General features: G+C 41.7%; 1 protein-coding gene across 3 annotated transcripts in view; it reads left to right on the forward strand.

The window, feature by feature from the left end:
- LOC119661346 overlaps window positions 1-27,586 on the forward strand; it is a 295,095-nt gene that overhangs the window by 207,558 nt on the left and 59,951 nt on the right. For all 3 annotated transcript variants that reach the window (XM_038070648.1, XM_038070650.1, XM_038070649.1), the window contains 5 exons: window positions 5,655-5,917; window positions 6,065-6,262; window positions 6,385-6,460; window positions 22,688-22,938; window positions 23,079-23,272. In XM_038070648.1, the coding sequence (XP_037926576.1) occupies window positions 5,655-5,917; window positions 6,065-6,262; window positions 6,385-6,460; window positions 22,688-22,938; window positions 23,079-23,272 (982 nt within the window). The remainder of the gene's footprint in view (window positions 1-5,654; window positions 5,918-6,064; window positions 6,263-6,384; window positions 6,461-22,687; window positions 22,939-23,078; window positions 23,273-27,586) is intronic.

The raw sequence follows: 27,586 nt of genomic DNA on the forward strand, positions 1-27,586 counted from the left end.
CCAGTATACCCCTGGTAAAGTTTCGTGGCCGAAGCCACTTCAAATGAGTCCCTGTGCAGACTCGGGTCTGATCACCCTAATTAAGCTTTGGAGCATTCGCCTACTGCATCACGGCCGGCAAGCCAATGCGATACAGCGGTTCCCGGTGCCACCATGTGGAGGTTCTCCTCGGCCACTTGGTTTTGGTTCAGCCGACAGAGTTGCCGCCCCGCCTTCCTCCCCGCCACCTCAGAGTTGCGCTGACAGGTGGAACTGCTGCAAATGTAGGCAATGGTTGTAGAAGTGGAGAATGGGTAAATTCTTTAGTTGAAATCTGTTCGAAGTATTTTCGCCATCTGGTAAGCAAATTACGGTTCTTGTCATCAACGCAACAGAAGTGTTTGATATACTGTTTGTGTTCGTTTCGGCTTTTCGCAAGTCGATACAGATCTTTTTCGTCATTAGGAGTGTCAAGTCTATAGTAAAGATTTTTGTAATGGACCGCTCGGATGACAGCCATCGCTTTCTTTGCTTCCTGGTTGACATTCTTATAAATTTGCCAACCGGTCAGCATTCTATCGTCGAGAAACTTTTGGTAGAGACGTTTCTTTTCACGGATCTACATTTCAATATCGCTAGACCAAAGGCAAGTATCTCGGTTGATGTACCACTAACCTGGTTTGGTGAACCCGAGGGTTGTAGAGGTCGCTTTGTGGATCGTGTCTTTAATTTGAATCCACGATGCTTCTAAATTCGTAATGGTTGGTAACCGCGTAAGTGAGATCATTACTCCTTTCTTCTCACGAAATCGCCAATACTCAATGCGTGGCAGTCCAGTGCGTTCTTCACGCTATTTTATCGGTGGTTTGATTAGCAGGCAATCAATGCCTGATGTTGAGGTGCAATGGTCTCATAGGGAACGACTTTGCAATCAGTGACAGTGGTAAAACGTTGGCGTCGTATGAGAATGTAGTTGATTTGCGCTTTACTGTTCCCACTATCAAATGTAGGAATATGAGACAATCGTTTGATGGACCATATATTCATAAGTACAAGTTGATGAGTGTCCGCAAAATCGATTATACGATCGCCATCTTCATTGCGCGCTCCAAACTCCTTTCCCTCATTGCACCCGTTACCGTCTGTTTTTTCACTCACATGACCAGTAAGGTCGCCGGTAATGATGATATAGTTATCCACAAGCACGTTACAAGTCTTTTCATCGAGAAGTTGCCAGAAGGTAACTTTCTCGGCATCAGGCGGACCTGTCTGTGCGCACGCGGTGAAGAAGTGAATAGTGCGATCAGCTGATATAATGGTGAACTTCACCAGCCGATCATCAAATCGTTTGACTTTTTTAATGGTATCACGGAAACCCTCCGAGATGGCAATGCCAACACCGTACTGAGTGTGTATGTAGGCTACCAAAATAGAGAAGTTTATATCTATTTTCACCGCGTTCGCCTTCTATGTCGCAGCTTTTCGCACGCGATCATCGGGTTTCTTGCAGAATGTAGATATCAATCCACTTTTTTCGAAGGACCCTTCCAAGTACCTCGGTCTTTCCAGTTAGGGTGCCAACATTTAAAGTGCAGACAGGTATTTGTTTTGCTTGTCAATATTTTAAAGTGCATTCTTTGAGGGATTTCGAATTTGGATATGCGAGCAGACTTAAGCTTGAACAATTTATTGAGTTGATCTGAATTTTCTTTGTCTCAATATGTTCCTGCTGTATAGGTAGACTCCTAGGTACTAGTGTTTTACCTCCTTAGAGTGAACTCAACTGGAGGATATATTCATTTCTTTAATGTAAAGGTGACATGACTACACTTTGTTTAGTTTACTTTCCAACGGGCCAACCATTACTCAACCTCTTTTATGTGATTCTCGAGATGCAATATTACGATTGAAATGTGTGCAGAGTATCGCCGTATCGTCAGTGAAGGTAGAAGTAACTAGGCGCTCATTTGTGGGTAAATCTGCAGCAGACATCAAATAAAACAGGGGTAAAGGATACTCCTTGGCCACTGCTTTGATATTTGACATTCTTAAGGTGGAAGTTATTTTTTTAATAAAAAATCTCCTGTCGACCTCTTGGTATTTTTCGGCGATCAGTTGGCCAGTAGATTGGCTGGCCGCTCGAAAATAAATTGAGTTCATATTTCGTCAATGTGGTCTCGAGCCCCAATGCGTGCATTTGGCATTGACTTTTCGGACTACAATAAACCTACAGGCAGGCGTGTTGAGAAAGCGTTCTAACTTTTCTGTTGATATGGTAAATCTCGAAGGACTGTATGCAGAAATTGTGACAGGATCTCCGCATTCCATTACGGATATAGATGTCGCTTGCACATAGTCCTTAGCAATAATGTTCCATGACGCAGTGCCTTATACGCTTTTGAATGAGGATTTCTAAACCTCCACGATCTTTTCCATCTGGGTGCTTAGTATTGTAGAATTTGTAGCCGGGTATCATAAAATTGTATTTGTCGGTGAGATAGTTTTTACGAGAAGGGTTTGGTTTCCCATTAGTTCTAGCATCATGTTTTGCATTGATGCCGTAAATTGGTTCATGTTTTAAATGAGCTGGAGTATTATAGATTCTAGATTAGGAGCGGATTTGGCAAGCTGTGTCGATTCGGGACGATTGGATTTCACAGCACCAGCATAAGACTAGGTCGACTGGGTCTGTTCGGAGCATAGGAACCATTTGAGTTTCTATTGCCATTTAAGGGTCTTTTGGTTGGTGGTCGGGATAGTTGTCTCAGTTCAACGTACACAGGATATCTCCTGTAATTGTAAGTGTAGTTGTTACCACAGTTACCGCGGGTTTTGGTAGATAAATCTTTCTTACCTAATGGGCATTTAACTGTGGGATGTGTCCAACTTGATGACAATTAAAATATTGTAAAGGACTTTTTCATTTCATCAGTGCTTCAACTCTTATCATCTGATGCAGAAGGTTCCACAAGTAAAAATGGGATGCGATTCACCTTTGCTGAGAGGTTGTGGTACTCTGAATCGGTTCCTTACATTATGTAGTATACCGATTTAATCTGAAAGCCTTTTTCTAAGAGCGTTTCAGAAATCGAGTGAGCTTTAGGTCCATTTCCTTTAATTACTATTACTAGCCTTTTGCTATTTCTAACCTGGAATGTGTAGTAGTGGCAAATCAAAGTCATTGGTGACTTTACGATACCCGCCTTCGCTGCAGACCTGGATTTTTTCTCATCGACATTGCTTTGGTTTTCGTTGGAACAGAGTAGAAGTTCTTGTTTCCAATCTTTTGAGTTAAGGATGTAATCAGGGTGGAAATGTTACGCTCGCGTTAGTAGATTAGGCTTGGATAATTTAGCATTCTCAAGAGAAGGTCCACTATCTTCGCTCTGGCAGAATGTTCATTGCCTTGATTGCGAATGATGTTGAATCGATTCTATGAATACTTACTGGCCGGTAAGGTTTTGTCCATTTTTGCGGCACTTTTCTCCTGACTAGACTTAGGGTTTCTTATGCGTTTGGAGTTGACTACAATGTACCTATCTAACGATATCTGTGCTTTTTTCGGGTGGTCCTTATTTGCGCTTTGGGTAAAGATTCAATATTGACCTTATTTTGGGTTTTCGATTGCCATCGGCGGATATCGACATACTTTTTATATTTCTCTTGAACAGCTTGAATATGAAGCAGATCAAGACCGGTGTACTTGCACACTTCCTCAAACGGTAAGTCTAGATGCGTGATAGACATTTTAACATTATGCAAGGATGTCTTTTGGATGCTTTCTTGGCTTGGATTTATTCAAGCGGAGAGTCGGAGTTACAAAAAAAGGGGTTTTTCAGGAGGGCAGATTGTTAGAGTTGACTTTCTTGTACCAAAGGTGCTAAATTTAGTACCTTTTGAAGTTTATCGATACCTTTGTAGTTTTTCTCATTTTTCAGTAGTTTTCAGTTAAATAGGTACTCTTACTTTCGAAAAGAAACCGAAACGAAGTAATATCAGGTTTTGTCGTAGTTGGCCGACTAGTACAAAATCGTTCATCTCCGAAAATAACCCCGGAAATAACCTGCCTTTTCGTACTAAAAATTTAAAATTTTTGATATTCGATTCTATGGTCGGGAAAAGTAGCCTATTTTGGTTCAATAGAAAACAGAATGTCTGTAGGTTAGCCAATATGGAGTTAAAAACTGGCTAAATACATGCAATCGTCACGTATGGTGGGCAGAATCAGTTAACTTGTGGCTTCAAAATGGTGAGACTGAGTAGATTGGTATTTTTTGACTAGAACTAGACTTAAAAAAGAGAATATCCTTTAATCTATTGTATTTGTTGCAACACACCACCTTTTTTGATATCATAATTTTTTTGCTTCAGGTAATACTTCGAATCGATAAATATGAATGATTATTGTAGATTATTTTCAAAAATTTTCTGGTATAATTCTATTCCCATTTCTGCTTTGTTATGTGAAGCGCATCGTTTTGCTGTATCTACCTATTGTATAAAGTCAGGGTTTCGTAAATTAAAAAAAAAAATGGGGGTTTGTTGTATACTGTGCAGAAGTTTAGAGAATGCAAAAAAAATTAAATAGGCATGATTTAGTGGTAAATGATTACAGAGTCCCTTAAGTTGTTAAGTTGTTGCATCCTTTAAGGAGGTCATCGCGAACTAGGCGAACTAGGATTATTAAAAAATATTAAAAGCTAAATTTTTGGTACCATGTTAAACTTTAAATAAAAAAGACTACTGAATGAATCGTAATTATCCTAGTTTGCGGACCGAAGAAATATGTTCTGAGCAAGTCGTGAAAATTTTAAAGAATTTTGTTGGATAGATTTTGGGCTATGGTGCACCAGATTTTCAACATGCAATTTCGAGAAAAACGCATTTAAAAAGAAGAATGTGATTTTTAACCATAAAATCCAAACTGGTCATTAATCGGCTATACCTAGTCCATAAACTTTAGGTTTCTTGAAGAATCACATGCCTTGGCTTAAATTCTTGTCCTTTTAGTGACGTCATTCGAACGTCATTCGGACCGCGCTTTATTACGGCAATCGACATAAATCTGGCATGTGACTTATTACGTGTTTAATACTATAATTTCCGAACGACTCCGAATATCAAAAAATTACTTTGCCTATATATTCTACACTATATCTAGATACAATTGATGCCAAAAAAAATCGATTCCGCGGACTTGACACACGGGATGACCCCCTTAATTAAGCGTTTCATTTCATATTAATGTGTACGTAGCCTAGCTAAAAGACCTTGAAGTCTGCTAAAGCACTTCATTCAAGGCCAAAACGATACACTAGGAGGTAGTGTAGTCAGCATTGAACCCACCCGGGATAATTACCTGATTTGACTAAGGTGCTCATTCATAGCGACTGGTATCCTACATCCAATGACAATAAAAATTTCCTTGCAATCAGTGACGCTTGCGATATAAGTTAACCCTTTATGACAAACTTAGAAGTGGAGACATTATCATTTTATGTATGTATATGTAATTGATCGCTTGAAATCTAATTTATTTTCTCCCTTTTGTGTTTCTTAACGTATTTTCTTTTTTATCCTTTCTTCCTTCGAGCGAGATTTCGAAGTACTTATTGAATTGTACCAGATATCGATACCAATACTCCAAGCAATGAAAGGCATTAATTTTATTCCAGGACAAAATGTTGTTACGGTCTAACCATGGACCTTTTAGAGAATATTGCGATGGAATTGAATTTCGAATTCCATCTTTACGTCGTTCACGATGAACTCTTTGGGACGCGATACAACAGCCACTCTGCCTTTTTTCGATCAGGAGATTTGCATTTCCAGCGGAAGGGCCAGGCTCACTGGAGCGAAAAGCACGAACAACACTTCTATAAGGAACAATCGGCAAACCGGCAGCAGGCCCCTTTAGGGGGATCTAATTACTATAGCGGTAATTGCAACTCTTTCATCCTCCAACCATTCATCTTATCCGATTCTGCTTAAGATCCTTATCAATTTGCCAAGAATTTTCCACTTTGCATGCCACTTTTTTATTCGCGCTTTATTCATGTGATCAATTAAAATCTCTTTGGTTCAGCCAGCTTCGAACGAAAGTCAAATTTGAATACGAATTTGAACTTGAACGAGGAGGACAGCAAGGAAGAAGTGGGTGAATATCCTGTGGAGTACGAAGCCATTAGACAGTCGTATACGGCACCGTCTAAGAACCCGAATACGAAAAAACATGCAATGGGCGAGGGAGTGCGGCGCAGATTGAACCAGGAGAGACGAAATGGTAAATATTTGAAGTGATTTCTATTTAAATCCGATTAGGTGAATTTATCTGTGATGACATGCCACCGAGACTTTGAAAGTTGCCTCTAATAATGAAAAATGTTCTCCTTTCTTCCCATCTAGTGGAATGGAACGGGATTATTGGAGATTTGCTATCTGGATCCGCAGATATGTCCTTTGCGCCACTGAGCGTGACTAGGTAAGTATCTGAATATTTCTGAAATGTGAGAATTAATTATCCTCAAACATGCGCCTTTTAAAATCCCATGGTTGGCAGTTTAATTTTAATGGATTTGCGGTGTTCGATGTCAAATATGCGTAGCTTTCAAGTCATCTTAAAAATTAAAATTAAAAAATTTTTCTTGGTTTAAAATAACGTGGGAAATCACCTTATGTTTATTGAATTATTGTGTAGGAAATGTGAGTGTTAATTATTCCGTTGCAGCAAACTTCATTTATGATAAATTACCAGCGGAGAGTAATTCGACTACTCAATTTGCATTGTTAATGAAGTGAAATAATGGAAGACTATCTGCATCCCCTCGTTTAGAGAGCATTCGTTGCAGAGGCAGAGGTTTCCCAATTGCGTTCTTTGTTAGGTGTCACAACAATAAGCTACATATGACCCTCAAATGCTTGTTATTCAATCGTAATTGTTGACTGGCTTGTAACGCGCATGATGCTTATTTTGCTCTAGAAGAGTATGTGGCATTATTTGGGTTTGCTATATTCAGCGACGGTACAAAAACTGTATAAGACTGGGGCCAATATTTAGTTAGAATACCTGACTACATGTGGCTCGGAATTCCGGAAGACGTTCCGACATCAAAGTTGTTTTCTAGCAAAGTATTCGTTCTCGAACATTCAAGGAGGTATACAAGTGCCGTTCTCAGAGTGAATCCAGTTTGAGCAATGAAATAACATGTTTCTGATTATAAAGAGAGTGGAATATAATTAAATGCTATTAAATTAATTATGACCAGCTTTATATTAGTAAGCTACGCAATCTAGTGATATGAACCTTATGGATGGCAACCATCGATCTGAAAGTGGTCCACTTTATTTAGCAATACCTTCGTCTTGAAAGGTTCGCAGAAACCGTTGATTCTTCCCCTCCCGCTTCTGCCCGAATGATGTGTTTCCAAGGGAATCTGCACTCTCTCAGCTCTGGAGTTTGTGAAGTATCATCCGGTCTTCTACGAGAGTCCAACCTGCTTGACTCATCTTTCACCTTCTAGTTCCTCGCAATATGTTTTGAAGCAGTAGCGCTTCTTACGAGCCTCTTATATTATCGCTGAGAGTTCCTGGACTTTAACAAGGCTTCATATTTATTAAGATTTTTTCCAATGTCACCTTTTTTTCTGTGGGGCGTACTCAACCGCGTTTTTTTTGTCTCCTCTGCCATTCGCAATTTGCTCTGGATATATGTGACCATGGAGCTTCTATCCTAGAGTCTCCTCAAGGTTCTTCGGTTCTTCCACAAATCTTGGACAGTGGAAGAATACGTGCTCAGGGTCCCCTACGGCTTCATCGCCGCTTGGACAATCGAGTGAGTCATCCAGTTCAAACATGTACAGGTATTGGCGATATCTACCGTTTCCTATGAGAAACTGGGTAAGATTATACTTAATCCCACCGTACCGTTTCGCCAACCACATCTTGATGGCAGGGGAGCCTGTGTGTCCATTGACCCTTTTCCGAGCGTTCCAAATGTTCTACCATCTGTTTACAGATCTCTTCCTTTCGGCGTCTTTCTTTGTCTGCAGTAAAGGAGAGGATAGCTTCGCATTAGATACATATACTTGTCATCTCAGATACCAAGATGAGGCATCATTCTCGAGGTGGCGTGCTGCATCAACTGAGATAGTCCTAAGGCAGAGCACACTTTTAGGGTTGTCCCTCGTTAGACTGCACTTAATTTATGAGTGTTAGCTAAAATTTGAGCTCACCACCCTGAGTATAAGCAACCTCGAAGTATGCCGTGGCCAGCCCACGTTCGGTATCATTCGTTGCAGGGCCGTACTTGCAGCGGATGTTCTGTCGTTAACATACTGCATGTTTTGCTAATAGCTGAGCTTTGCGAATTTCACCACTCCCAAGCATTTGATGGCTGGCTTGGAAGTGATGATAAAAACCCCAATTTGAATGCGGACATAACTTAATTTATGGCGCTCACTGATGGAGACCCCTTCTGTTTTTTCGGACGAAAGTGTCAGATCAGAACTCTCTAGCTAACCGTTAATAGCACTGATTGATTCTTCATACACCTAAAAGAGGGGTGCAGCATTTTTCGCATATTGTTATGTGGCGTTCCTAAAGAAGGTTTTAGTTTTGACATAGATTGCAAAGAGCAGCAGTACAGGGGTCAGAAAAGGGTCAGTTACTTCAAGGGCCCGTTCTCAGAAGCTATATAACCGAAAAATTTGGAAAAAGTTTCGTGGTCCATGCGTATAGTATCTTGGCTCTGAAATACTCTCCGCTACGATGCCTGCTCAAATTAAGTCTACTATCATTAACACACGTATGGAAGGTTAAAATTCTTCTTTTCGCATCAAATTAATACTCCCTAAGAGATAAAATGTTGTAGGGGTGGAGGGGTTATATGTCCTTAAAATGTTAAAAGGAATCTAACATTCAGTGGAACAAATGGATTACTTACTTTTTGCAATTCATCGATATTCACTTTTCTCACTAGCCTTTCTAGTATAGCATACTCATCCTGCCTCCATATTCTAGCCTTGAAATATTTCGAAAATTACAGGTTAAGTTGAGGAAGGATAGCAACTACAAGTTGCTACAACAACAGCAAGATTTAACTCGTACCATTTTTTTGATCGAAAAAAGATGATGTGACAAAAGATCACTGGTTTGCTTTCATCCCAGCATCCTTGATGATATATCATAAACTAAGTAATAGAAATAGAATACAACTTTACGATATCACTAGGGAACGCTTGTCTGCACAGTATGCTGACTGCTGTAATGTATATTGCAAATGCCACAATCACAGCATCACAATAGAACGTGATCGAAGAGGTCCTATATGCAGAATTATTTCAGCGTAGTTGCTTCTACTAATTTTGACATCAGGACACGGGCTCCCGATTTTGTGGATATTTCATCGTAAAAAACTTTATTAAACTGAAAAAATGGATCCTGGTCTCTTTCAGCGTTGTTGACAGCATAAAGGGAAAGACTCTAACATAGTGTAGATTGATTTGGCCAACCTATATGTAACAGAAAGCAGAACTGCTGCATTTGCTGGTGCAGAAGTGCCAAAGAACTCATTTACAAAAAGTCTTGTTTTTTCACGTAAAGCATTTCGAATTAACGCGCTATGAATTGAGGCTTAAGAATACTCTCAAAGTCTTCCCTGCTTGCCGGAAGAGGTGACTAAAAGGGATAGAAATTTGTGGGCTAGCCGTCTGCAAATTTTGGAAACTTATTGCTACCGAGGCGTCAACAACCCCTTCGATAGGGACTGACCTCACGCTATCGGAAACGAATTGTGATTGATTTATGAAATGTGCGCTCCTCGATAACGGTAGCAAGAGTCCCCAGAATGGCCGCTTTCTCCAACTCCAGTGGGAATTCTAACGATATAAGCTGGAAATTCTGCTTAGTAAGATGGTGGGACTCTAGAAAGTAATCGTTTCCCTCTTGCTGGACTAATGGAAATGTGCTTTTGTACTTTGGAAAACCAAGTAGTAACAGACGCGAATCCGGTTTCGCGCTGCTTCTAACAGCTGCCTCAAGGCGCACCCTCTTGACCTAGGACCCGGTTTCTGGCAGGCTTCTAGCTGCAAGACTCCGGTCCAGGTTAAGAAGCATCACAATTGTACAATGCTACGCCCCAAGGGAAACTTCAAATATAGTGGAGAGGGATGTTTTTTAAAGTAATTGCCCGTAGTTCAGGATACGCTTCTCAAAGCTGATCGACACCTTGCTCAGACATGTGATAAGGAAACATGGAGTTCATGGATTTCTGCAGCTTCCATCGCCTTGTCATTGGCACATTGTTCAGAACAGAGCCTACCATAAGCACCCGCTGCTACTACAGATCTGCTGCTTCCAATCATATGGAAAACTCGGGAATCCTAATCTCAAGAAGCTGAAGAAGGGGGTGATCATTAATATTCCAAAGAAGGGCAAAAGTTTTTAGTGCGATAGTTTGGGGGAGAGAGGTACGTGTGTGTTCGCTGGAGTCAATGGTCAAGATAATGGCTAAATAATCTGGAAACACATCAAAACACATCTTGAAGGTTTGATCGACAGAGGACGGGCTGATTTCCGCTCTGGATCCTTCTGTATTGACCACATCAACACTTTATGAATCATTTTGCGCGGAGCACCTGCTCTGCCTCGATTCTCAGAAAGCTTTCGATAGCGTGAACAGAGAGTATATCTGCCGTACTATACGCAGAAGATGCATTCCGACGTAACTATTAGCAGAGTGACATATGATGTTGCAAAATGTCACGTGCTGAGCCAAGGCAAAATCTCTGAGGAGGTCCAAAGCGGAGTCCGCTAGTGATGCATCTTCACAGCCATATTAATTCTTCTTGATATCGGTGACGCTGTTTATACTATCTTGTCCGGAGGACGTGGAGGAGTTCAATGGATCACGATACCTTTTCTCAAACACTTCGGCTAAGATCATGACATCTGTTTATTTTCTCACTGGGTTATATACTCGTACCCTCGGATTTGGAAGGAGAGGCAAGTAGAGGTGGACTGAAACTGAAGTGCAACGAAACCACGGTTCCCAGTCCCACTCTCTCTAGCTGCATTAATGAGCAGAGTATCGAAGGCAACGATCAATTTGTATATCTTGGAAGCTTAGTTCCTGCCGAGGGTGGTGCCGAACTGGATGTTGCCCGACGCATGAATAGCGTTAAATCTCCTTTGGCTGCCCTGTTTAAAATGTGGAATCTCAGTTATATCAAAACCAGGATCAAGTTGAGACTGTTCTGCGCAAGTATCCTTTCTGTGTTGCTATTTGGGAGTAGTAACTGGAAAGTGAACCCCACTGATACTCAAAAGCGCCAAGCCCCGTGAATGCCTGTCTGCATCGTATCATCGGAATACGCTGGCCTGGCACTATCTCAATCCAAGAAGTTGGCCGGCGCAGAAGCCTGGCACTTATAAGCACTATCATCGGAAGGAGGAAGTGGCAGTGAAAAGATCACACATTAAGGAGGGACGAAAATTGTATTGCAGGCCACGCCATATAGGGGAGTCTATTCTCTAAAAATGACCAACGCGGAGTGGTTGACTCGCTATACTCTCGCTATTATCTTTTCACGTAAAGCATTTTCTTGTTTTCGATTTAGTGCGTATTTAGCGATTTATGTTTCAGTTTCAATGAATGAGTGGAAGAAAATTTTAACAGGTAGGATTTACCCTGTAGACTCTTTGTCAGTGCAAGTACCCAAACGGGGTATTAACGGGCCTCAGGTTACCCCTAAGACTCAGTACAGTTTCGGAATTAGAACAATGTCTGTGGTATTATAAACAGGAATCGAATATAAATAAATGTTTCGTAATTATTGTCAATAAAATGTTTGCATAGAGTTATTAACCGGGTTTATACAGTGCGCGAAATTTGCTTAGCCGCAGACAGTTTTTTATTACCATGAAGTAAAAGCAAAACGCATGGTAAGTAAATATAAAAGATTCTAAATTAATAAAAAAGTTTTTAATTTAACGCTAAATACTGCCGGCCATTTGCATAACAAAAAACATTTTTGATTGGATTGAAACCTGGACTGGAAAAGTTAGTATTAAACGGGACGTAATTTCTTTTCATCCACTCTATCTATTTATTATCTACGAGCACCTTTCGGATCTCTCATCCAAGATCCCAATAATTCTCTCTGCCTCTCTGTGTTGTAAAACACGATTAGAGTTTTCCATAATAATCATCAATGGCGCAACAACCGGTCTAGGCCTGCATTAATAAGGAACACCAGACATCCACTAATGCGATATCCCTAAAAGCTGTCTGGCGTCCTGACCTATGCCATCGCTCCATCTTAGGCAAGGCCTTCCTCGTCTTCTTTTTCTACCATAGATATTGCCCTTAGGCTGTATCATCCTCATCCATACGGATTAAGTGACCCGCCCACCGTAACCTCTTGAGCCAGATTTTATCCACAACCTGACGGTCATGGTATCGCTTATAAATTTCGTCGTTATGTAGGCTACGGAATCGTCCATCCTCATGTAGGGGCCAAAAATTTTTCGGAGGATTCTTGCCTCGAACGCGGCGAAGAGTTCGCAATTCTTCTTGCTAAGAACCAAAGTCTCCGAGGAATACATGAGGACTGGCAAGATCATTGTCTTGTAGAGTAAGAGCTTTGACCCTATAGTAAGACGTTTCGAGCGAAACAGTTTTTGTAAGCTGAAATAGGCTCTGTTGGCTGGCAACAACCGTGCGCGGATTTCCTCATCGTAGCTGTTATCGGTTGTGATTTTCGACCCTAGATAGGAGAAATTATCAACGGTCTCAAAGTTGTATTCTCCTATCCTTATTCTTCCTGTCTGACAGTGCGGTTTGATGTTGTTGGCTGGTTCGTTTTCGATGCTGACGTTGCCACCATATATTTTGTCTTGCCTTCATTGATGTGTAGCCCATGATCTCCCGCCGCCTGCTCGATCTGGATGAAGGCAGTTTGTACGTCTCGGGTGGTTCTCCCCATGATGTCGATATCGTCAGCATAGGCCAGTAGTTGGGTGGACTTCAAGAGGATCGTACCTCTTGCATTTACCTCAGCATCACGGATTACTTTTTCGAGGGCTAGGTTAAAGAGGAGCCATGACAGGGCATCCCCTTGTCGTAGACCGTTGTTGATGTCGAATGGTCGAGAGAGCAATCATGCTGCTTTTATCTGGCCTCGGACATTGGTCAGGGTCAGCCTAGTCAGTTTTATTAATTTCGTCGGAATACCGAATTCTCTCATGGCCGTGTACAGTTTTACTCTGGCTATGCTATCATATGCGGCTTTAAAGTCGATGAATATATGGTGCAACTGTTGTCTATATTGCAACATTTTTTCCATCGCTTGCCGCACAGAGAAAATCTGATCGCCTGCCCATTCTGTCGGAAATCAAATTTCCCTCTTTGTCCCGCCAGGATGAGCATCGAGGTGTATAAGGCTTCATCCTGCTGACTTGTTGGTAAAACTTGCGCGTCTGGTGCGGTTGTTCCCTGCACTTTTCGAGTTCATAGACCTGATGGTTCTCCAAAGTTGCTCGGTATGCGGCATTCTCCCGTTCCGTTGCTAGCTTACATTCATCTTCAAACCAGGCGTCCCGACTTTTCATGCGGCTGGGGCCATATTTATGAAAACGTTTTTCAGGTGATTGTGAAGATCGTTTGTTGATTCTTCATCTCCAGAATCTTCGTTGACTGAGGTTATTGCGGCATCCATTTCCCTCTTATAGGTGTCACAGAAGGGCTGTGCTGCGTATGGCTTCAGTATTAACTCTCACCTGATTGTCAGAGGTGATTCTGGGTGGTGTTATTATTCGAGCTTGGATCACCCTGCCAACGAGATAGTGATCCGAGTCTATATTGGCCCCCCTATCTGTTCTGACATTCATCAAGGCTAAGAGGTGGCGTTCGATTAACAAGGGGTCAATTTGGTTGAAAATGGTCCCGCGAGGAGAGGCCCACGTTTGTTTGTGGACCGATTTCCGCGCAAACCAGGTACTTCCAACAATCACTTGGTGTGATACTACTAATTGGATAATCCGCATTCCGTTATCATTTATATTTTGTTGTAAGCTATAGGAGCCAGCGTATCGCATGAATACGGGTTCCTTCCCTACTTGGCTGTTAAAATCCCCAAGTATGATTTTGATATTATGCTTGTGATAGGCTCCGAGGGTTCGTTCTACTGCCTCGTAGAAGGTATCCTTCTCGGACTCTGCAGTCTCCTCAGCAGGTATGAACATTAACGAGGCTTATATTTCTTAATTTTCCTCGCAGAGTGCATAGCCGTTCGCTTATGTTTTGAAAGCCGCTAATAGCAGGTTTCATTTTTTGGCTGACTAAGAAACCTACTCCGAGCACATGGTTTACTGGATGGCCACTATAATTTATGGTGTAGTGGCTATTCTGCACGAAACCGGTCCCTGTCCAACGCACTTCCTGCAACGCTGTTACATCAGCCCTATATTGGGGTAGGGTATCTTGGCAGCTCCATCTCTGGGTGAATTTCACTCGCAAAAGATTTAGAGCTCCTCGGATAGTACCTTAATTTTTAATAATAGCCTTGTGACGTCGTCTACCGTTAGTCTGAGAGACTTTCTATACTTTTGGAAATCCCAATTTAGAAAAAAATGTTAGGTTTCAGTTACAAATGATCTTTTCGTTTGATATCAGTTCTGTCAAAATATATCCATTTTTTCAATAGAAAACAAGATTCTTTATTAGTTTTCAATGCAAATCAATAAACGAAATCACAGGTTCGGATGCTTTAAAATAGTTGTTTTCTCTTTTAACAATACTTTTTAGTACTTTCCCAAGCTCAGGTATAGGAGGAGGGTTTAAGGCAATGTACTTTGTACTATCCTCAGTAAATCAAAAATAAAATGCTGAGATCAGGAAAGAGATAAATAGAGTATAGTTGGAGTTTTTCCATTATACATGTATACAATGTCGTTACAAACATGATGATCGGGTTGAGTCACAACCCTTGGAGAAATGCTAGGGTGTCCACCTCAGTCGACGTAAGGACGTAAGCAAGTTAGTCCGAACAAAACAAATACGCTAAATGTTGGTACTCTAACTGGAAATACCGAGGAAATTCGCAAGAGCCCTTCGGAAATGGCGCATTGATATCTGCGCTCTGCAAAAAACCCGCGGTGAAAATGGCTATAAACTTCTCTATTTTGGTAGCCCACACACTCAATATGGTGCTGGCATTGCCATCTCAGAGGGTTTCCTTGATGCATTAAAGGAGTCAGACCATTTGATGATCGACTGATGAAGCTCATCATTATATCAGCTAGTCGCACTATTCACGTCTTCACTGCATACTCACCACACACAGGTCAAACTGCCGAGAAAGATGCCTTCTGGCAACTTTTCGAGGGAAAAGCTTGTCACGTCCCTGCTGACGACTATATTTTCATTGCCGGCGACTTTAATGGTCATGTGGGTGAAAAAGCAGACGGTGGGGGAAAGGGGTTCGGAGCCCGCAATGAGGGTGGTGAGCGTATAGTCGATTTTGCGGATACCCATGACCTTGTACTTACGAATATATATGGTTCATCAAACGATTTTCTCATCTTCCTACATTTTATAGTGGGAACAGGAAAACGCGAATCGACTATATTCTCATAAGACGACGACATTGACGGTCACTGATTGCAAAGCCGTTCCCTATGAGGCCATAGCACCTCAACATCGGCCATTGATTACCGTCTTGCGAATTAAGCCACCGATGAAACGGCGTGAAGAACGCACTGGCCCATCGCGCATTAAATAGTGGTGATTTGGGGGGGAGAAAGAAGAAAGGATCTCACTCACACGATTACCGAACATTACGAATGTGGAAGCATCGTGGAACCAAATGAAAGACACGATCCACAAAGCCGCCTCTGCAACCCTTCCACAACTGGTGTCCTTTGTGATCGTCTTATATTAGGGCACAGGTCGCCCCAAGTCCAGCCTAGTATTTAACTAGGCGCGCTTATTTCTTGGGAGCGACGGGCGCCTGTCCCTTTGTCCCTTGCTGTCAAGTAAAGCTGTGGAAAGATTCTTTAAACTTAGTGTCTCACTAGAATTCCAATTGTTTGGGAGTTCAGCAACCACAATAAAGGAAACCACTCTGCTTTACTATGATTAACACTTTATTAACTTTTTTTTACACTACACTAATTTCCTTAATTTCCTTGCTTCTTACTCGATCGCTCGGGCACTCAGCAAATTCCCGTACTAGACACGAACGTTAATTTAATGCGACTACTCTGTCGTATCAACGAACGTCTCAAATCTCGTCCGACCTGTCACCTCTCTATGGTTCTGAGTGTTAGCCGACTATAAAAGACAATGAACGGCGTCTTGCGGTAATGGACACGAAGATGTTACGTTGGACTAGTGGCGTGACATGGTTTCATCACATCCGAAATGAGGATATCCGCGATCGTTATGGGGTTGCGCCGGTCGTGAAAAAATTACGAGAGAGGCGTCTTCGATGGTATGGTCACGTAATTCGTGCTAACGAGAATTCACTTGCCAAGACTGGTCTGAACGTCGCAGTTGATGGTGAACGACCAAAAGGCAGGCCGAAACAACGGTGGCTTGATACACTGGATGCAGATTTAAAAGCCTCGAGATTGTATCCAGATCAGGCATCCGATAGAGCTAAATGGCGAAACCGATCACAATGAGCCGGCCCTGCTTGTGATCGGGACAAAGGCTGAAGAAAAAGAAGAAAACTTTGCCGAAAATAATTAATGTGCTTTTTTCGTTTGTCCAGCATAATAATAACCTCTCTACATCTACATAAGAATATTGAAACCGAAACTTAAAAAAACGTTAAACATCGTCAGAAATTTATGGTTATTTATTACTTCCACACGTACATCAGACACACTTAAATCCCACAACCAACTTGATGACACTTATGATATCTCATTCACTTTCTGGTACTTCAACTTAAGATGTTTACCCAGAACGGTCGTTATGCTAAATTATTCAAAACAACCATAATTTAATAGCCCGTAAGAAATGTAATATAAAGCGTACGAAATAACCATGCATATTAATGTGTGTAATCACCTTTTCATTCACTCAGCATTCAGCATAATCGCTTCATATTTGTGTGCGTCTCTTCGGATATGTAACCAGAACGTGCACGCTTGTATGTGCCACCGTTTGTCAGGACAACTGCGTACGGTAGCATCAACCTTACCTGAAAATTGAACGCCATCCTCGAGTCTACCTTGCCATTATATCAGCTGTGAATAATTTGTCATCCCTTGTCAATTGTCCGTGACATGTTTCGTTGATTTAGGAAGATACGCCGAAGGACGGTCAGATTGTTCTAATGGCTTTTGTTGTCCTTGATAGGCGAAATCCCTCTTAAATGATTAGAAAGCACCAAATATTCCATAATAGATGGGTAAATCCTTTTACGTGAAAGTTATTGACATTCGGAGCCAGTATGCTAATACATTTACATATGTAGATATCTTCGTCTCTGCAACCACTTTGAAATAAATATGGGTAAAATAAAGGATTTGAAAATGGCTTGAGTTAAATTTTTATCCCCGAAAAGTTTTTTTACTGCTTCATTTCATTTTATGATAATACAGAAGAGAAGTCGCTAACAAACCCGTATGGATAGAGCTGCAGTACGCACTTCTGGATTAGAACCAAGAAATGTTTTAGAGAAGTGATTGAAAGATGAATGCCAGGTTAGGTTCGGTTGAGGGATTTGGGAGGAACCGCAGCCAATTCAGGGTTTTTATTTTTATCTTCCTCATATTGATTGCACATAGTCGGCACCACTATCCCAATTTTTTTCTTGTGGTATTTAAAAACCAGTGCCTTGTAAGGTTTCCATGTAAGGTTTCCAAGAACCAAGCGCTGATAACACTACTTGACTTGAATATAGTCGTCAGTTTTCCGAGAGGTCGAACCAGTTCCACTATCAAGTTTTTCGAAAAAGTTAGGGCCCTAAGGCCGGTCTTAACCCTTCCGTGAAAATTATTAGGTCAATGATCTCAAAAGCCTAGTAGCCATTTGTTGATCACTTTTTACTCTTGATAATTACGAAGAGTATTTCTCTCCAAAAGTGAATCTTTTAACTATGTACAGCATCAAAGCCATCTGATCTTTACCCAGGGAATTCAAATGGACATGTGACGGCGCTATGGACCGGCTTCTTAGATGCCAACGGTACGCCTATATGCGACATTAGCTGCTATCATTTTGCTTGTATATTAATATGCTGTTGATTTGGGATGGTATCTAGTCTGCAGATAGAGTAACCCTTATGGCTCCAGGAATACCTATGCAGTCGAGCTCTGCCGTGCTGACAGTATTATTATCAAAGTTCAGCCTTTGCCTTATTGTGAATATATGTACCTCCGGTGAATCTGTGGCGCGGCAGGATCTGCAGCATTCGAAATTTATTACGAATGTTGCGGATGCGGACGGATAGATGGCGCGGAACTCTCCACTCACTCATTTTGGAACGCACCAAGGGAGAGGAGAATTAGCGGTGGAAAAATGCCGTTGGTTGGGACAGTAAGGACCGCATGGAAATAAGCCGGTCTCTTCTGTTCCGCAACATTCGAAATAAATTTCGAATGCTGCAGATCCTGCCGCGCCACAAATCCGTTGTAGTGAAAGTTCCCTGGCCATACTTACAGCAGACCTATAGCACCAGAGCAGGACATTTTACCTGAAGATGATGCTTGGAGCCCAATCTAACTTTCGCTTCATACATCCCAAGGTTGCCACTTCACTGTAAGTAACATGCCTAAGAAAAGCAAATCCACAGAGACAGCACATTTATAAATGCATTAGTGTTTTCTGAGCAGACAAGCAATTATCCTTTGGTTTGTGCCAAAAAAAACCGCCACTCGATTAGATCGCTGCAGTCACTTACAAATCAACAAAAACCAAGCGAAATTCCTTATTCGCATGTTTGTATTTGCCAGGGTCTGTTGAAGTTTAGCAAATATGTGGATCCAGCATTAAATTTTGATAGTACGGTAGGTAGGAGGTCCTCTCTCTTTTTTGTTATAGCTCTGATAATGTCCGGATGGCTCAAGTGGTTAGAGCGCTGGGCCGTCGTAGTGGAAGGTCGCGGTTCAAATGTCACTGATAGCAGAGAGATTTGTTATCTTGACTGGATGGCGGGTACCAGTCGACTCAGCTGTGATAACAATCTCAGGTGAGCGCAATGCTGACCACATTGCCTCCTACAGTGTACTGTAGTGTACCGTTATGGTCTTGAATGAAGTGCTCTAACACAGTTCAAGGCCCTGATCCAATATGGATTGTAGCGCCAACGATTATTATTATTATTCTGATAATGGACACCTTGCTATGGCTCCTGGAGCACACAAAGATTTTCGTGTAAGAATTTGTGTATGATCTAGCTGTAATAATTACGGGCAAGTTTGCGACAAGTTATGTTTATTGCGAATGTTAGGGAGAGGCTGGAGCTACATGCTTTCAAACTAACGTGGAAGCATAATATCCAGGAGCAATATCAGAAATCCTGCAGATTGCTCCGGTTGTGAAGGAAACTTAGTTGATTAAACGAAGCATTCCTGATGTGGGTAACAGGGCACTCGAGCATCGTCATTAATGGGGAAGCTGACAGATTGGCTGGCCAATGGTCTGAATGCCATCCATTCTCAGCTTTAATCTGAAGGGTGTAGTTGCAAGGATTCATGCAGTCAAATGGAGAAATTTGAACCCCTGTCGGCAGGTGAAAATCTTTGTGAAAGAACCTGGGGCCGCTAAAGTGGCATTTTTGTTGTCCCTCAAGATGTGGAACATGAAAGCACTGGTAGGGGTTTCAATGGGACACTGTAACTTAAAAGTGATGTTATTGTTGAGGTACAAACATTTCCAGATTTTTCGCCAAACAGCCAAGGCGGATTTAGCGCCATTGAGGCGTCGAGTAAATATTTGGTTCACTGCCGGCATTATCAGAAACAACGCTACCGAGTTACACTAATTGAAATGCAGAGAAGAAGAAGAACCAGTAAGATTGACAACCTAGGTTTTTTTATGCTATCTGCCTGTCATCTTCTCCAAATCTAGAGTCCTTTGGAAAAATTTCACCAGTAGTAGCGATATCATCGTCAAGTTTCAATAGATTTCTGAAGTGCACCTTCGTTTCTATTTCAACTTCTAAGCCATGTAATCTGATGGCTGTTAAATTATCCAGCTTACGCTTCATAAAGAATGCTACGATCAAATACAGTTGGAGTCTGTCACCCCGTGTGAAGGCCATTTTTTTGGCTTTTTTAGAAAATTTTTGTGAAGAATTGAATAAAGATACAAATACGAATTTTTCACCATCATCATCATCAACGGCGCAACAACCGGTAACTGGTCTAGGCCTGCCTTAATGAGGAACTCCAGACATCCCGGTTTTGCGCCGAGGTCCACCAATTTGATATCCCTAAAAGCCGTCTGGCGTCCTGACCTACGCCATCGCTCCATCTTAGGCAGGGTCTGCCTCGTCTTCTTTTTCTACCATAGATATTGCCCTTATAGACTTTCCGGGTGGGATCATCCTCATCCATACGAATTAAGTGACCCGCCCACCGTAACCGATTGAGCCGGTTTTTATCCACAACCGGACGGTCATGGTATCGTTCATAGATTTCGTCGTTATGTATTCCACGGAATCGTCCATCCTCATGTAGGGGGCCAAACATTTTTCGGAGAATTCGTCTCTCAAACGCGGCCAAGAGTTCGCAATTCTTCTTGCTATGAACCCAAGTCTCCGAGGAATACATGAGGACTGGCAAGATCATTGTCTTGTCTTGCTTTTATCTGGCCTCGCACATTGGTCAGGGTCAGCCTAATCAGTCTTATCAATTTCCTCGGGATACCGACTTCTCTCACGGCCGTGTACAGTTTTACGCTGACTATACTATCATAGGCGGCTTGAAAGTCGATGAATAGATGGTGCAACTGTTGTCCATACTCCAACAGTTTTTCCATCGCTTGCCGCAGAGAGAAAATCTTATCTGTTGCTGATTTGCCTGGAGTGAAGAATCTTTGGTATGGGCCAATGATGTTGTGGGCGTATGGGGCTATCCGGCCTAGCAAGATAGCGGAGAATATCTTGTAGATGGTACACAGCAACGTGATGCCTCTATAATTGCTGCACTGTGTGATATCTCCCTTTTTATGTATGGAACAGATAATGCCTCATTGCCAATCGTCAGGCATTGATTCGCTGTCCCATGCCTTGAGCACAAGTTGGTGAACCACTTGGTGTAATTGGTGGCCTTCATATTTAAGTAATTCGGCTGTGTCCATTGGCTCCTGGTGACTTATGATTTTTAAGCCGATGAATTGCACGGACTGTTTCTCCTATACTTGGTGGTGGTAGTATGTGTCCGTCGTCTTCAGTTGGCGGGACCTCCAACTCGCCGATGTTCTGGTTGTTCAGTAGCTCATCAAAGTACTCAACTCAGATCAGATTTCCCTGTTTGTCTCGGCAGGATGAGCATCGATGTGTATAAGGCTTCATCCTGCTGACTTGTTGGTAAAACTTGCGCGCCTGGTGCAGTTGCTCTCTGTACTTTTCGAGTTCACAGACTTGTTGGTTTTCCCAGGCTTCTTTTTTCCGTCTGTGAAGTCGCTTCTCCGCTCGATGGAGTTCATGATAAGTCTCTGCGCGTTCCCGCGTTCTTTGGGAATGCAACATTACTCGGTAAGCAGCATTCTTCCGACTTTTTTCACCATAGATTTATTAATATCTTATGCGTGCATAGTAATTTTTTCCAGCCCGCTTGCGTAGTTCATTATTGGAATGCAAAGCAATTTATACACCCATCTCCAAAAAAGGTGTTTTTCTACTACCACGCTAGAGGGCGCTGCGATTATCTTAAAGAAACAAGTAAATGGCATTTTAACGTACAGACTTAACTATAGTCCGCAAACTAGGATTATTAAAAAATATTAAAAGCTAAATTTTTGGTGCCGTGTTAAGATTGTGTCTTCTTGAGTTTCGAGATACATATCCAGCTCCAAGCCTCAACTGTACTGTGTACTTTGTGGCGGAATGTGAACATGTAATAGCACTTTAACTCAAATCCTGTCAATATGATGGCAAAGATGTAGCACCATCGCCCTAATCATAATTTGTGCTGAAGGTAGGAATGTTTCCCAACCAGCGAATCAGTGTATAAATAAAAAAGTGTTGTCATTGCTAACACCCAATGACGTAGTTACAGATACGTGATCTGGCAATAAGGTTATGGAATGCAAAATCAGAACATCTTATCAAGATTTGGTGGAAATCTGCAGGTCTTAATCGTACATGTAGGCACATGTGGCCTTAAAAATGCACAATGCCCATACATAACTTCCGAAGTTTAACAGCACCATTGACAATCTTAAGCTTTTGGTATATTCGTCGTTAGTATCACTCTTAGGTAGTGTAGTGTTATATTATTAGTTTTAATCTTTTCTAAAAATACCCGCATAACCATAACTCCTGTGTCTATTTTCCATCTACTTAGTTAGCTACGCTCTGCATATCGTGGACTTCCTCCCAAAAAAATCTCATTACTCAGATTATGGGTCTATTGCTTTTTATTAGGGGATAATATAGCGAGACAAGTAAAATGAGTTGGGGATAATTGTTTTCATTTTTAGCGAAACCCGCGAATTGTTTCTGAAAATTTCCTTATTCCTTTTCTTGTTTAGAGCACGTGCCGAAGCCATAGATTTCAGTGTGCCGTACTTCCACAGTGGAGTTTCGTTGCTGGCGGCCCCTACCACCAAGTCCGAGATTCCTCTCCTCGCATTTCTCTTGCCATTTTCGCCGGAGTTGTGGATTGCCATATTCACGTCGCTCAACGTAACAGCTATAGCCGTAGCCATTTACGAGTGGCTTAGCCCGTTCGGATTGAATCCTTGGGGACGTCAGAGAAGCAAAAATTTCAGCATGTCATCAGGTGAGTACACGAATATTCAGCTTTGTTCACTACATCCCAGCTATTTCTGTCTTTCCCGAGAATCCTGTTGGATTAACGTAATTAGGGGTGGCAGAAGTTTTTATTTACATTCATTACATTTTATTGTTCTTCCTTCGCAGCACTTTGGGTTATGTGGGGATTACTCTGTGGTCACCTGGTTGCCTTCAAAGCCCCGAAATCATGGCCAAATAAATTTTTGATCAATGTGTGGGGCGGATTCAGCGTGATTTTCATAGCTTCGTATACTGCCAATATAGCGGCTCTCATAGCTGGGCTCTTCTTTCACAATGCGAGCAATAGATACGATGTTTCGGTAAGTATTGTACAGTTAAGTGCTTTTCAACTTGGAATCCGCAAGGGAGGGCGGAACCACTGAATGACTTGCTAATGTAAATATTATAATATGTAAATGGGAAACTAAATATATTCTAACGAGGACAGCATTTTATGAACAAGGCAGTGGACCAACTACTTTCCAACGTTTTGCCATTGTTCATCATTATTTGTTCCTCGAAAATACTGTCCGTGGAAAATGTGGCTGAGGGGATTGAAAACGTAAAATCTTGTCAACAAACAAACATAAAGGCTTTCTTCGAAAAGTAATCTTTCCTCAAAAACCAAATGGAAATCTTTAGTTCGTAGTCTGTTATGTATGTTAGATTATATCGAAGAAACCATGAGGAGCCGGACGTAAATTGTAACTGATTCATTCTCTTTAATAATAATGACAAACGGAAGAATGTAGTCAAGAAAGACTGATTGGGCTTGGGCTTCTTTTGCGTCGATGGAAAGTTTCAAATTTAAATTCGATTTTGTTGGAGGTTTGACTATTCTCCGCAGCTAAGTATGGAGTTAAGCTAGTTTTCCGAGCTAAAATAATTAAGCGGAAATGTATAAATTGGCAAAATTTATTGATTGTTTTTTTTTGCAAAAACTAAGGATAGCCCATGATGATAAACTAACCGAAAACAACAGCTATTTTTACTTCCATTTTTAATTCAAAAGTCTTACCTTATTAATTTGACGCAGTTCCAATAAATGTTTCGTTTCCAAGGGATCCGTCCAGAATGTTTTAACCAGTTTTTTAGAATTCTATATTTTTTCATAGAAGGATTTATTTATATAAGGTTACCCTTCATCCTTTGGTGGGGTATAACGCATTAACTACATCTACACTCCACCGCGGTTACTGAAATGCCTTTCGGCTCCCCGCACGATTTTCCGAGACACTTGCACTCATACTCTACTGTTCTGCGTTAAGTGCCTTGGGGCGACCACTATACGGCATAGCCCGCAATTTTTGCTCCTACTTAAAGTGTGACCTATCCACTACCACTTCCGTATTTTGTTCGCAGTGCGTGCGAATGCTAGGCCTGTGCGCCGACCAAGTTCTTCGTTTGTGATAGTATCAGGCCAGCGAACACCAATGATACGATGCAGAGAATTATTGCAATAAATAACTGCATTTTCAGATTTAAGACAGGGCAGCGAAAGCCGATCTAGTGCTTTTAAAGTATCGGGTAGCACCTAGTTCCATGCCGCTGTCGGCAGAATTCACGCTTCCTAGATGCTCTGCTCATTGATGCAGATAGGGAGAGTGTGATGACGCAGGAAACTGAGAACTTTGGTTTTATTCGTGTTTAGTTTCAATCCAACTCTACTTACCTCTCTTTCCAAATCCAGGGCCATTTGACCGAGGTCCACGACCTGGTGAGATGTCGTCTGAGTAGTCGAGGCGTCTGTCCATTGAATGCCTTCACGTTCTACGAATAAGACAGCATGAACAACGTCATCGATAAAAAGAGGAAATAATATCGGTAAGAAGTCGCAGCCCTGGCGGACTCCGCCTTGGACCTCAAAAACTCGTCCTAGATTTTACCTCGGTGCAACACGAAACATTTTGCGCTATCATATGTCGCTTTAATAATAGTTATTAGTTTCTCCGAAATGCCCCCCCTCCTACGTAGAGCAATCTAGATACACTTTCTGTTCGACAGCTTTCTCCAAATCCGTGAAGAGCAGGCGCAGCAAAGAGCTAAACTCCGCACATTGTTCCAAAATGATCCGTTGAGTGTTGATATGGACAACGCAGGAGGATCCGGAGCGGAAACCAGCCTGCTCTCTGAGCATCAAGTCTACGAAATGTTCTTTGATGCGTTTCAGGATTATTTTGGCTATTATCTTTGTGACGGCAGGGAGCTCGCAGATACGCCTCAAATTGTTACACTCAAAACGGGTCCCTTTCTGTCGATCTTGATGATCATTTCGTTTTTCCACTCTTTGGCAAAAGTTTCGGGTTGCAAGATGTCTGTAGGAGTGGAAGTAGGCTATAGTTATACATTTGTACAACAATCCCTTAGAGCCAAATCGGTCGAATTGATTGCCCGCAATCGAAGAAGGCGTGCTTAGAAATGTATGTTATTTCGTAATAAGTACGTTTTCGAAAGAAGCGTCACACACACATTTGTGGAACCGGCAGACGTATAATATATTGGAATACGAAAGTAGTTTTAGAAAATCGGTTTGTTGGAAAAAGGATATCAGGCTGCCCCTTTCAGACCCATTCTTGAGACGGGTTGAATTTCATTAGATGACTTGAAAGTTTTTCGGGTTGAACGTGAGCACCTGCCGTCTAGGCATAATCTCATGCTCCAATTGATTTGAAGATCACAATCAGAGCCCTGCCGTGACCGGTACAGCGATACTGGTTTATATTGAGTGCACTTTTAGTGTTTGATTACACATATGCTTCTTCATGTGACTTTTGTGTTTAGTTATACATATGCTTCTCCATGTGACCTAAAGGACGAAACAAGATCACATTCCTTACGCATTAAAATTTTCATCTAAGAATGCACAACACATTTTAGAAAATTTAAATAAAACACTCGATTTGCTTAGTTTTAACACAACTTATGCTATTTCGATTCCTATTGCATTTTTGCACAAATTTGCTTACTACCGGCCGTTGTTGACGTTGCTCACGTCTAACCTCCTTGGTGGTTGAGACAGAAGAGACCGGCTTATTTCCATGCGGTTTTTCCCTGTCCCAACCAACGGCACTTTCTCATCGCTAATCCTCCACTCCCGTGGCGAGTTCTAAAACAAGTGGAGAGTTCCGCGCCATCTATTTTTTCCTGCCGCGCCACACACTATCAGCATTCATACCAGTGGGTGCTGGGGCTATCTAACACCTCTACCGAGGATACGGCGCCCGAATAGTACAGCTCAACTTCACGCTTGGGGGTACAAGCAGCTCTGTCCGCAATATGAACACAACTACAATGAAACTCCCACAAAAGGGCCAACCGCAAATAACCGGATCAAGAACACATCCTTCAGGGATTCTCCTGTAACGAATGCTCTCAGAGAGCTGTCGTGGTTTCTATTAGTATGAGATAACGGTAAGGCTTCGTGGTAAGAGTCACTTTAGACAAGACCCTTGAAGACTCGGGTCTGATCGTTCGACGGCACAGTAGATAACCTTGATAAAAAAATGCAAGATTATTATTGCAAAAGCGGTACTCTTGAAAAGAAATTGACGTACTTTCGCCATCCTTGCGTACGCAATCAAGAAATATCCTCCTCCGAAGTGATAATCTGCCAGCAAAGACATTTATTCCAAACGAAGAAACGAAATCGTAAGCGGTTTTTTTTTTTAAAAGAAAATAAAGCTGCCTTTGAAGTGCCTTCAGTTGGATTGAAGGAAGCAGATCGCGGATAACATAAGAAAAATAGTATTTACCAACCATGAAAGCAAAGGACCGTATAAAGAGCGATGATTGGTCAAGCCAAGGGTCTGTAAGACTACATGATGTTGATTATGATTAAGGAGTCGGAAACCCTAAGCTGGGCGCTTCAGACTGCATATAGCAAATGTTCATTATTGTGCTAAGTTGAAGATAATTTCGGCACTCTTCGAAACAGCAAAAATAATTGCTTCTTCTCCATTCTACTGTGGAGTCAATATCGCAATTATTCGGCTACACATCGATTGGTCCAATATGAAGTTATGCTCTCCGAGCTGCCCGTCGTTCTCAATAATACAGTTTACTGCTTACTGTGAGTGTGACCTTCACTGACTTGCTAGTGTTGTAAGTGGGATTGATTTTTCCTTATGAAGAATATAGGTGCTTCCGGTGTTAACAAGGTCGATATGTAGCGATAAAAAGTCACAACATTCCTGCAAAAACTTTGCTCCATTATTCCTGATATTTTGGAGTCCCTATGATTCCCGCGAATATTTGACCATTACATAGACAAATGACGCGTATTTCATACTCGTCATATGTTTTAACTTTCCCTGCAACTACTATGCCCACACAGCTAGTAAGTTAATGAACATCGTCTGGTTACCACCATACACTTTTCAGAAAGTGTTAATTGCGGTGATTTCTGTCTAAAAAACTCTGTCACTAGGATTTATACATTCTCCGATTTTAGATATCTCCCTTCGACGCAATCTCATTGAAATTCTTGGACTCTACAGCTAGGTATTTCGCGAGTTGATTACTTTGTGGAGTTATATAGTAGATTATGGTATTTGACCTGTTTATATCAATGTGCTTTTCATAACTCTTTGGGGAATTCTTCCTTCTGGAGTTTCGTCAGCCTGCTTATAGCGCTA

Source organism: Hermetia illucens, chromosome 1 (genome assembly GCF_905115235.1).
Source record: "Hermetia illucens chromosome 1, iHerIll2.2.curated.20191125, whole genome shotgun sequence".
In the NCBI taxonomy this organism is placed as follows: Eukaryota; Metazoa; Arthropoda; class Insecta; order Diptera; family Stratiomyidae; genus Hermetia; species Hermetia illucens.